The sequence below is a fragment of the Ptiloglossa arizonensis genome, chromosome 9, assembly GCF_051014685.1.
Source record: "Ptiloglossa arizonensis isolate GNS036 chromosome 9, iyPtiAriz1_principal, whole genome shotgun sequence".
In the NCBI taxonomy this organism is placed as follows: Eukaryota; Metazoa; Arthropoda; class Insecta; order Hymenoptera; family Colletidae; genus Ptiloglossa; species Ptiloglossa arizonensis.
Window position 1 is genome coordinate 20,701,094 of NC_135056.1, and position 12,080 is coordinate 20,713,173.

At 50.0% G+C, this 12,080-nt stretch overlaps 2 protein-coding genes across 4 annotated transcripts in view; one reads left to right on the top strand and one right to left on the bottom strand.

Moving 5' to 3' along the window:
• Positions 1-200: 200 nt before the first annotated feature.
• On the bottom strand, positions 201-11,250 carry LOC143151165 (bestrophin-4). Of its 3 annotated transcripts, none has more exons than XM_076320039.1 (9): positions 10,923-11,250; positions 8,543-9,361; positions 4,938-5,258; positions 4,468-4,801; positions 4,125-4,349; positions 3,678-3,979; positions 2,781-3,001; positions 2,433-2,706; positions 201-2,360 (listed from the first exon to the last, which is right to left on the bottom strand). In XM_076320039.1, exons 2-9 carry the CDS (start codon positions 8,611-8,613, stop codon positions 2,006-2,008), a joined length of 2,103 nt encoding a protein of 700 aa, XP_076176154.1. In that variant the 5' UTR covers positions 8,614-9,361; positions 10,923-11,250; the 3' UTR covers positions 201-2,005. The 3 variants fall into 3 exon arrangements, with proteins under 3 accessions (XP_076176154.1, XP_076176153.1, XP_076176152.1); XM_076320038.1 differs by having other exon boundaries at positions 8,543-9,385; XM_076320037.1 differs by having other exon boundaries at positions 8,543-9,414.
• A 535-nt stretch (positions 11,251-11,785) lies between these two features.
• Positions 11,786-12,080, top strand: part of Gdi (GDP dissociation inhibitor) — a 28,190-nt gene continuing 27,895 nt past the window's right edge. Inside the window, exon 1 of the mRNA XM_076320042.1 lies at positions 11,786-12,025. The gene's annotated coding sequence lies outside the window, so the exon portion shown is untranslated. The remainder of the gene's footprint in view (positions 12,026-12,080) is intronic.

Genomic DNA, 12,080 nt, shown 5'->3' on the forward strand with positions numbered 1-12,080 from the left:
CAAAGTTTACCGCCGCGTGCAAAGACTCGATTCTCTTCGGTGACACGGACGCGAATTATCGAGAGAGAAAAAAAAAAGAAAAGAAAAAACGAAAGACGATATTTTGTTCAACGTTGAACCGAATAAAAAGCTTTATTTACCGAAAGCGGGGAGAGGATACGGTAACCGAAGGTTGACGTTAAAGACAAAGGTATCGGAAATGCCCTGTGTTTGAAATTCACTCGTCTTTATTCGGAAGAAATCAACATTTCTGATAGACATTCCGAAAAGGTAATTCGACACTGTAATACTGTTAAACGAATCGCCGCACCATAAGCACCATGGGATTTTTTTTATTCACGCCCTGGAATGTAATTCCAAAATGAAAGACGTAGCGTCTAACGTGAACTATGCACAGGCAGTAACGAGTGTTAATTAGGCTATGCGATTGTACGCTTCCGTAAAGCGTATGCGTACGATATATACGATACAGCTGTACGTTTGAAAATTCTTAGAACGTTTACTTCGTTTATTCCTCGTAGTACAAAATTTACCGGGGCGCGCGTTCGCGTTTCAAATTTATCCTAAACTTTCAAGTTTCTCGTGTTTGCGTACCAATTCGCAATTATGCTACGATCGTTGAAAATGTTGAAAATGTTGGAAAATCGTAATTACAAGAGTAACATAAATACAAACGTGAGAGAACTATCGAATTAACGATATTCCGTAAATGTGCGATCGTTATATCGGCATTGTCGTCAACCTAAATTCGTTTACAATTCCTGGAATGTGCGTGCACGAACGCGTTGCTGTATAAAGAGCAGGTTTTTTAAACGCAACATCGAAGTAGCAGAAACTCGAACTATTCGATGATCGAAGTAACGTCGGGTATCGGATACGATTAGGCACAAGGCAGGCACTTTTAATATCCTTTCGTCGCTTTCTAAGTCCAAAAAGTAGAACGGATCCTCTCGTTCGAAAATCCTTCGACAAGGTATTCTACGCTGATCGATGTACAACGATTTTCGTGAGATTTTAAAACGAGAACGATTAAATAAAAAGAAAGCTCCAACAACGTCACCTATGATTTTAAGCTATTCACTACTATCTACATTTCCTCATTTTTTATACTAATAATTATCGAATATAGAAAAATGAGAATTATTAATTGTAAAACGTTATAATTGGGTCTAGTTTTTACAGGCTTCCCAGTCTGAATTTCGGGAAGCTTCGATTCAAGTTGTAACGTTTGCTAAACGTACATCTATAAAATTAATTCCCCTAAGGCGAGAATCGATGACAACGTTCCCGCAATTATTGTCACATTCTAAATACGCACAATTTTGATTGAGAGATAAACCAATATGTACAACAAATCCACCGTTTCAACGGCGATTACTTTCGTGCTTGCACTCGTGAGTTACGGACGTAATCTTTGGATATCGTACGTAACGTATTCGAACGATTCTAGCAACGGACGGCCGTCGAGCGCCAATGTTTAAATATCAGAATTTGTATAGAGTGAACGTTATTTTGTTTACTTCGCCCAAACGTACAAGAAATTTCCAATGCGTGTAAAATCGTAGCAGTAAAGTGTTCGATCGCATACACCGAGCACCACTTACAGTGTCCCGTTCCTTGCTCCACTCTTTATCACGGAAAGCCAGGGGTATCGTACTTCCATCGACGGAATGTTTACAAACATCTTCTCCGGGCTCTATACACCTTCCTGATTAATAATAGATTCGATTTGAACTTGTTTCGTGCCGTTCCAAAGCCATTCGTACGTAAACGACGTCGTTCGATTCTCTCGGTAATTCCATCCTCGTAAAAAGTTCGTATGTACATAAACGTGTGAATCGATTTTCGACAACTGTAAGGTGCGTCAAAATTTCTACGCTATCGTCGACCGTTGAACCGGTCGGTAGTCCTTCGAAATAAATATCCTGCGCAGAGTCCTGTCGAAAACTTGGTTTCACGGGATTCGACTCGACTAAACCTCGAAATAAAGCCATCGGTAATTTTGCTAAAGACGATTGGTCTCCGCCGGTTTCTCTTCGCCATCCCTTTGCGTCATGGACAATCGCGAAGTGTTCGCCATTTCCGCCAACAAAAGGTGCTCGGTGTCCACAGGACTCTTGGAACGTCCGCTGATCGAATTGTTGTGACCGCTGGTGCTCCTGGCCAGTCGTCTCACCACTCTGTCGCGTCTCTGTTTTTCCCTTTCCGTCTTCAACTTTGTGAACTCGTCGTCCGAGTTTACACTGGTACAGGAAGAGCTGCGCGTGCTGATGAGGTCGTCAACGATCCCGCTACCGGCGAAGCTGGTGGCCGGCTCGTAGGCGATGCTGGATCGGGCCGATTGCGTGGTACGTTCCGACCTGGATTTCGAAAAATAATTTCAATAGGGTCACATCGATCGAACCGGGCGCGTTCGCGCAACGATTATTAACCTCGCTCCAGCCGCGTATCTCCTGTCGTTGCCCTCGACGCCGTTCCCGTTGTCCCCCTCTAATATGCCACCGGTCACCGGAGCGCTGCACGCGAACAATTCTCCGTTTCGCGAGTGCTCCATACCTGGAACAGCGACCGGGGCGCTAGGCGGCGGTGGTCCCGGGGAGAATATGTTCTGCACGTGTGGCCTCTTCTCCGATTTCATCGAGGTCAGAGTCATTTGCTCGTCCGCCTCTTCCTTGATCACTCCTATCCTCATCGAGCCACCTCCGACTGTCGACGATCGTTTCAACGTTAAACACGAGCCGAAACTATCGCAAGACATTTACCACGATCGGACCGCTTACCGATTGCTCGATTTTGCAACGAAGCGGTGGAACTGGATCCTGCCAGTCTTCCGGGCGTTTTGGTACCGCTCGACAAACCTCCGTCCGGTCTGTCCTCCTTGCTGAACAACCGCTTCAACACACTGGTCACGCTGTTCACTCGCGTCAGGGACCCGCCCAGGTTGCTGGGTGTGGAACCTCCGCTCAGAGTGCGATCTCGATTGCTCACTCTGCTGGCGCTTCTACAAATAAGCATACACTTCCCGTTCCATAAAAAACGGCCCTTGAACGACGTTTCGACGCCTCGTTTCGTAACTGGAACGAGGACCGTGGAAAAACAAACGTATTACCTCGCTATTTTGCCACTTTCGGTGGCGCTCCTGGATCAAGCGTTAAGAAGCGTGAGTGTATAAGAAAACGTTTAGTACGAAAGACATTGTTCATCGATCTTCACACTCGCTTTAACAAGTTCCGTGATTATTATCGATCCGCCAGCCGTTCGATCGACGAAAGAAATTTTCCACGCTACGTGATACCATCGCGACGCAAAACTGTGCGCGTTTCGCGAACAAATCCTTTTACGGCGAGTCCGGTTTCCGTGCGACGCTCGGATCGAAACGAACCAGCGTTAATTAAAGCAAATTAACTAAAGACGTTTGTACAAGAATCGAGCAACGAAACGAGAGGCTGGTGTTTCTCGCGGACGAGCGACACTTTTCGATTTTAACGAACGATAAACACCGAGGGAACCGTTTCCGTGCCTCTTGGACGAGTACGACTATTAATTTCTTTTCTTCGTCGAGTTTCCTAAACGGTAACGGTAAACTGGTCGATCGATGGTAATTACGAAACTTACGAGAAAAAGTGTATCGCGTGAGCGTAAAGCGTTTTACCGAGCGACGTTGCTCGCGAACCAACCTTGACATTTTTCCAGTTGCCGTGAAATGTATACCAGACGCGTTGTCGTCGGGCATGTCGTCCGGTCGGTACTTTTGTTGATATTCCGCGGCCATTTCGTCGATCCTGACCGAGGACGGTTGAAGTTCTTGCTGCGCCGCGGACAATTGAATACCCGCGGTGGACGGTTGAGGATGTTCCTCGCGGAATGCCTGCGACGCAGCCGTGTACGGTAGTTCCGTGGGAAAGACCTCGTCCCAATATTGATCGCGGATCAATTCCGGATGCTCGTGATGCATCTCGTCGACGATGAGGTAGCTCACCTTTGCGACAAAAAACGAAGCGGGTGACGTTCACTCGGGACCATTCGTTCAACCCTGTGTACCATACTCGACGACAACCTACTCCCTGGTCCACCCATTTGCCCGAAACGCATACAGTTTACTTTCGACGCTACAAACGCTTTACTTGCAAGTTCCTGTCGATGATCCAATTAACTTCGAAGTCGTCGTCGTCCTCGCCGAACGGATTGATCAGAGTCTCGGCGACCTTCAGCCAGCCCATGTAGAAAAAGAACTGCAGCGTCGTGAATACTGGAAAGTAGAGATCGATCTTCGACGTGGACGAGTTCTGCACCCACTGTCGACCCATCACGCTCGTTAAAAAATAGGTGTACACAGCCAACGTTACTACCTGCGAGGCAAGAAACGAGTATGACACGAAATCGTAGTCGGTTTTAATTTCGCGTTGTGGTCGACTCGACTCGACTCGACTACACTCGACTCGACTCGACTACACTCGACTCGCCTACCTGAGTGTAAACTAACGGAACGCTGATAGTATCGTAGTGCATTAGGCTGCCGCAGAGGCCGCGAAACTTGTTCAGCTCGTCTATCAACGTCTTCACGGCGAAATCGTCGCGGATCCGACCTTCCTTTCTCGCGCGAGTCACGATACTCGACGCCCAGACTATCGGCAGCCAGTGTTTGCTAGGCTTGGGAAACTTGGCGTTGAGTCCCTGAAATATCACCAGCTCGTTCTCCAGGAGCAGACCGGCTTCGACGAAATGCTCCAACGTCGGGAACCGTTTCTTCACGCGGGGCGAAACCATCGCGAGCACCAGGGTCAGACATACGCAGACGTATCTGAAACAAAACCGTGAGTATCTCGTTAGAGTCGAACGTTTTCGATCGGGGAAAAAAGAAAAAAACGGACTCTTCTCGACCGCGATCCGGATCCATCGTCGAAGGTCTGGATGTCGCGAAATCGGACGGATAGTACCTGACGATCGTACGACGCATCAATCGACCTCTCTCGTCGTTTCCGTGGATAGTGGCCGACACGAAAACCGCGATAGAGTCCGGCCACGGTATCACCATGTATTGATTCCACCATCTGGTCATAACGATGCTGACGTAGAAACCGAGGACGAACGACAACGGTATCAGATCGCTGTACTCGTTGCAGTACGCAACCACGGCCTCGAAGATCTTCTTCTGGTCGTCGTCGAGCAACAGTCGATAAATGCTCGACAACGAGTAGTATATGAAGAGGAAAAGGGCCAGGTCCAGCCAAACGAGCTTGTATATGCTTGCCCGCCATCTGAAAATAGAACGCAATGGGAGAAACCCGAGCGGGACAGACTCGCGAAACGAACGTCACTCGTTCGTTGCTCGGTATCGCGCGCTCGTGGAGGACAATTAAGATAAAAAGGGACTCGTAACGTCATTCGCGATATATACTTTTCGATATACGTATACATTCTTTTTACTCGCCGCTTGGCCAATCGATCGGATCGATCGGATCGATCTACGATGCTCGCGATGCTCCGTTGATAAATCGAAAGGCGAGATCTATCGCGCGATAAACACGTACGGGCGGCCGCTTTTAAATAACTCGAAACTAAAAATAACATCCGGACGCGCAACCGAACGATGCCGATTAACGCGAGACGTTGACTCAGAGAAATGAGAATAAAGTTGTCAACGGGAACGGGACGTTGCGTTTTCAGTGTTCTCGGTAACCGTTCATCGTACCAAGGGGTTACGGGATCGGAGGATAGAAAAATTGATAACGAATTTATCTTCCCTCTATCGCAAGACACGTCGCGCGATGCCACTCGGCGTGTGCACGTACGTGTATCGCACTCGATGCGAGCGCGATGCATGTTTTTCCTTTTTTTTTTCTTTTTTCTTTTTTCCTTTCCCACGACGCGCATTCGATAAAACTCGACGGTTCTTTGGAAAATTGCGAAATATTCCTAGCACCGTGCGACGATGGCTCTCCGGATGTATACCGAGAAGGGCGGAAAGGGTAATCGCTTCGTTCGCATTTTTCACGCGCGACCTAAATTGTGGGAACGCGTTTTACGACTCCTTAACGCTGGAACTACCAACGGGGTCAATTTCACTTGTTTAGAACTTTTTTTTTTTTTTTAACGACTCGATCATTAACTGTATCATCGCCTGCAACGATCGTGGACAATTATCAAAATAGACAACTAACGGTACTGGTAAATCGACTGGCCCTTTCTCCGTTCAACTTCGAAGATACTTATCCGATTCGATACAAATGGTAACGCGTTTCCATTCGGTAGTTCCACCGTCGATGTAAAAAAAGAATAATTCTGTTCCTTTTTCGTACGTTTAACAGAGAATCGCGCAAAGGAGGTCTTTCTTCCGATCATCTCCGATAGGAAAGAAAAAAGCGTTGTTTATCGTCGAGCGTTCGAGTCGATCGATTGGCCAAGCCGTTGATGTAAAGTGTCTCGGAAGGCACGATTCGTATCTAGATTTCTCGTAAGATACGGTCCCCGTTGAGTAACGACGAGTCTCCGAAGAAAATGATGGACGACCGAACGATTCTTACGAGGGACGGTAGTTACGCGCGGCTACGTAATCGCGCGATGCATTGGAGGCATTCCAGCGCGAGTCGCGAGATACCTTTTTCCAGTCTGGAGATCACCACGAGTCCCCGGTACGGTCGTATCGCGGGTATTTATGTCCGCCAAGTATTTCGCAATTAAATCGCCGTTGGGCACCAGGAAGGATCGCGGAGTTCCCCATTGTTCTCGCGCACGCGATCCGCGTACGAGCGAGGATACGTCGTTCGAGCGAATCGATCCTCGTGAGGACGAGGACGAGGACGAGGACGAGGACGACAAAGACGACGCCGAACATCCCGTAAATCACGGGTACGAGCGCGAATCGATCCGTGGCTCGCGAACAACGCCTTCAAAGTCGTTTAGATACGGGCCACGGAATTATATCGCGTCTCGGAGCGTGACGCGTAATCGGAGATACTCTTGAGCGCGAAACGAGCGACAAGGTTGCATTACACGAACAAGCTCGTTACGGAATTCTGTTCCACCTCGATGGCTAGATAACGAACAAGACACACGCGTCGCGAGTACTTAACACTCGAACGACGAGATGTGCGAAATTACGGCTACCGGGGGAGTACGGCCGTTATCGGCCCGATTCTCTTATTTTCGTCTTCGCGATGCGGTGATTAACGTCGGAACCGAGCGAGATACGCGACGAGAAAGAAGGAACGTCTTTAATCGGTGTTCCGCGAATCGGTGATACCGACGATACCGAACGAGTGTCGGTTACTCGTACGATCGGGCTCGATGCTTCTCTCGAATCGCGAAACCGCGGATGTGGCGCGAAGACGATAACTCGTATCGCTTTGTGGTGAAAAAAGAAAAAGAAAAAAGAAAGAAAGAAAATCACGGACCGCGAACGCACGCGTTGATAACCGCGACGAGAAAAGAAGGTCGAACCGGAGAACTCGTTTCGCGGGAATTTCATCGGTCGGGACGAAACACGACGGTGAGGATAGGAAAAAGCGCGGAACGCCGATGACGAAAGACTCCTCGAGACGCAGACGACCGGCACGCGTGCAATTTCGAGCTCCGATTCCGCGCGACGAGCACGAAACGACGCCTACGTGCGGACACGGAGCGGTTCGAGCAATAATAGAAGGGTCAGCGACCCGGAAATGCAACGACGTGGACGCGTTACGTTAAAAAGACCAAGCGATTCGCCGATGGTCGCGCAAAGAAGTTTTCCTTGGCAGCGAAACCGAGCGAAACCGAGCGAAACCGAGCGAACCGGTTCGGTTTTTCTTCGGGTGGATAATATTCGGTGGGCTGGTCGCGCTCGTAAATCCTCGATGGATCGTTACGTCGGTAATGAATGCGTCCAGTACGGGGAAATTGGTAATACGATCGAAATACTTGTTCGCGACGCTCGATACGGTCTCGACCGGGTAGAAACTGGGAACGATCGCATGCCTCGGCACCGTATCCTTCGCGCGCACGTGACCAACGTTTACCCGAGAGAATTCTTCCGCGATCCCGGAACAACGTGACGGAACCGTTTGAAATACCATTCGATTGCCTTTTAACGCAATTATACACGCTTAATTACACGGCACGCGGTTGGTTGAATCATCGTTTCTTTCGCGGGAAACACGATCACGGTCTCTTCTTTGAAAACGGCTTTGAGAAATCTGTCGTTTGCTCGCTAACGAACAACAGCTATCTCGGCGAGCGTTACTCGGTGACGAGAATCGTCTAAACGATTTGGTACACGAACGCCTACGTTCTCGAAGCAACGGTGGCCTACATGGAGCGCGTTCCGCGTACGTTTGAAAAATACGCGTTAATATCTCACGCGGTAGGAATCGGCCGATTATCGAAATTCTCCGCGTGTACAAAGGAATCGTTGTTCGTCGTACGCGACCGTAAACGCGCGACAATCACGAGGAACCGAATGGTTCGCGAGACGAGACGAGACGAGACCGATCGCGATGGTACCGTATCCCGTCCACGACCTTCCCGCGTCACCTCGGCGACGAGAGCCAAAGCCCAAAGCGCTTACCTTAGGAGTAATTTTAGAAAGCAACCGAGACCTTTGCAGGTAGCGACTTCGGCGGTGTAAGTGACCGTCATCTCTCGCGGTGCACCTGACGCGCGGAGAGAATCGACGAGAGCTGGCCTCGGCTGCGGCTGCCTCAGTTCTTCTCGGGGGAACCTCTTGCCGGAGTCATCTCTTCCGCCACGCGTACGACATCTCCCCTTCGACTCGATCCGACTCGACGGAACGATCGCGGCTAGATATTAATTACTCGGTGCACGGGCTTATCTCCGAGTTCGTCTCTCTCGACGATACACGGACAGACGAGACGGCTGCGAAGGTCATCCTCGTTGCGTCTCGCGCGAGGTTCCTCTCTCTCTCTCTGTCTTCGGATTGCGTAATTCCTCGCTGTACTCGCTCGAAGCGAACCGCGCCGATGTCTTCCGTCCGATTCGGCTTTCGCGCCGATGCTCGGCTCCCCTCCTGCCTCTCGATCGCGGAAACTTTTGCTTAGATCGATACGGAGACCCCGATCCGTCCTCGAATCAAAATATCACGATCCGCCTCTCGAGCTTCCGAACGCCCCACGATTTACCTCGTCCGTCTCTCTTTACGCGGAAAGTACGATCGCGTGTCCTTGTCCGAAACGTTGCACTTACACTCACTGGTAACCTCTGTCCGTCTTATCGACGCTCACTGTTCTCCGACCAGAGAAAATCGAATACGCGCGAACGAAATCAACGCCGGCTCGTTTCCGCTCCAACGAACTCCACAGGTGGATCCGCGCGCAGAGTCGACGACAGCGACAATTAACTATCGCTCGATGAATCATTGACGACACTCCTAAACATCGTGGTTGGTGTTCCTCTAGCGACAGTTTTCGATACGAGTCTTATCTACGATTCGGTAGAAGGCCGCACGATTAGGGACTCGACTAACGAGTTTGGACGTTCGACGAAACCGACTATCTCGGCCGACGCGCGATACGAGCCGAGACGCGTGTCGCGACCACCGAAAGTGGGAGAACTCGATCGAAAAAGACGAATACCGGTCATCGTTCGAGCGAGCGGTCACGACATTTCGTCGCTGCTTTTCGAAAAACCCGCGCAACGCCGAATACGATTCGATTCGACCCAAGTTCGAATCGAATCACGTTCGCTGAACGAACGCGTGTACGTATTACCCTCCGAATCCGAAACGATGCCAAATCATCGAGCGTACGTCATTCGTTTCCGTCTAGGTGCAATGACTCATTTTTCGTTCTATATTTCGGAGGATAATTCATCGGAGACAAAGTTGTAATCGCGACGTTAAACTCGATTCGTAACTTTGCGAATCGATCGTTATCGCGTTACGGACGACCCGTTATCGTGCCGCCGGCCTACTCCACATTCGCCCCGTCGAGCCTCCGTTAACTCCATTGTCGCGCGAATCGGTGAATCGTGCCGCGCATCGTGCATCACCGGTATCAAAAATTTACCAAACGGTGAGTCGCGCGCAAACCTTTTCGCGTTGTATCGAATTCGATGCGCGATACACTTCGTGTGTACCGAGAAAAAATGTACGCGTTCGAGGTTGAACGGTATTAAGATGCAACGCGCGTACCGCGACCAAGATAACCGTCGTAAAAGAGGCGCGCGTAACGCGAAACGCGTAACGCGAGCCTGTGACTTGGTCGTTGGTTCGACACTCACTGCACCGTGTAGGGACTTTTACTCTTTTCTGCGCTCGAACCCGTGATAATACCGCGAACGGGCTTCCGCGATCGCCCCCCTTCTCCACACGACGACGTACGGTTTAAAGGTACACGCGGATAAACACTGTCTCGTCGATTTTGCGTACTAATCCCCTTATCGTACACGCGGGCACATATTCGTGGTCGACGAGCAAACTACGCCACGCATCGGTCCCGGCCACCTTCGCGATAACGTTTCACTTTTTCGACAAAAATTTACGCGGTTTCGATCGCGATAGTCACGCTCGCGAACGCGAGAAACTAAAACTCGACCGTCCGATAGAAAGTTTCGAACAGTATCCACCTTGGACGCGAATCGGTGCTCTCCAAAGTACAAACTACACGGAATTACGTCGCCCAGCCATGCATCTAACGCGTGAAACAACGCGTTATCGCGTAATATAAATCGAACAACATTCGAGGGATCGTTTCCCCGACGACCGCGGTCGAGCACGTGCGTACCGTACAGTCATCCTCGAGGGAGAAACCAAGATGACGCAGTGGAGAAAGCACGGATAACGTTGGCAAAACGGTGAATTAACGTCACCGCGCGAACTCGTTTGTTTTGTATACGCTTTAACGCATCATCGAGCGGACGAAACAGGATGTTATCAAGGTTGTCTCCCGATCCCCGGACCGCCCGCGAACAAAAACTACGTAGAGCCTTGCCTTTGAACGTCGTGAGATCGTCGAACGACGATAAAATCATGTCTCCGGTCTTTGTTCCGAGTAATCCTTTTCGTAGCTCGCTACACCGCACGACGCACGAATTATCCTTTTTCTCGATACATATTTCTCCTCGATCGGTCTAAAAGCATAAGATCGACGTAACGCCGAAACCGCGAAAACTCTATTGATCCGGTGAGACCGGTCCAGGGTTGTACAGGTCGACCAGTAAGTAAGTAAATCTCCTTCGGTCGAAAAGGAAACGTTGGTACCGCGGTCTAGGGCAACGCGTAAAATTTTGCGACAAAGACGATTGATACACCGAGTCTCGAACGAACCTTTTGAAACGTTTGTGTTCCCCACTTCAGTTCCCTGCCCCCCCACGGTTCGTTGGACGGAACTCGTTTCACGGTATTCTCGCGAGGCACAGCTGGTCGCGAGTCTCCCGAACGACCGGGCACGATCGCGATCAAACCGAAGCGGTGAATGAATCGTACGCGCAAACCCGGCGACACGTTTCGCGGAAGGAACACCGAGCATGGACTGAGAGAACCGTTGCCGCAGCACGCCAAAAGATCCCCCGGTACTCCACCTTCGGCCTTTCGATCCCATCCCCACCATCGTTCCGTGTTTCCGCATCGAACAGCGGTGCTCACCGCTATCCTTCTAGAATCTACGCAAATCACTGCACTGAGGACCTCGGTCGGTGACTATGCTCAACCCTCTCGTTCCCGTGTCTTCGATGCGTTTACGAACCGTCGAGCAAATTGTTGATACACGGCTCGTCCGTCCCGCCGAACAATATCGCGCGCTACCGAGTCTCTTACCGACCGAACCGTTCGCGTTCTCCGTTCGTCGAGAGACGAAAAAAAACAACGTTGACGTAACGTCGCGAGCACGCGTAATGAAAATTACACGGAATCGTGCGCGTGCAAAAATTACGACTCGCGGAGAACGGAAAAGTCTTTTGCGACGCGCAGGAATACGATTATGGATCGGATGGTAAACAGTCGAGCGATAGTCGCGCTCGGAGATGTAACATTTACGTAAACATCGAGGGAAAGATAATTGCGAAACCAACTGCGATCCAGAATCTGAGAGCAAAGGTAAGGTCGTATATATCCTCGTATCACGCGTCGCAGGGTTGTAGGAAGTCCGACA

Excerpts from the sequence above, each read along its gene's own strand:
- LOC143151165 (XM_076320039.1), bottom strand. The coding sequence starts at position 8,613 with ATGACGGTCACTTACACCGCCGAAGTCGCTACCTGCAAAGGTCTCGGT. Across the intron at positions 2,707-2,780 it reads GTTGCAAAATCGAGCAATCG|TCGGAGGTGGCTCGATGAGG; the intron begins GTAAGCGGTCCG and ends GATCGTCGACAG. Across the intron at positions 2,361-2,432 it reads AGATACGCGGCTGGAGCGAG|GTCGGAACGTACCACGCAAT; the intron begins GTTAATAATCGT and ends TTCGAAATCCAG.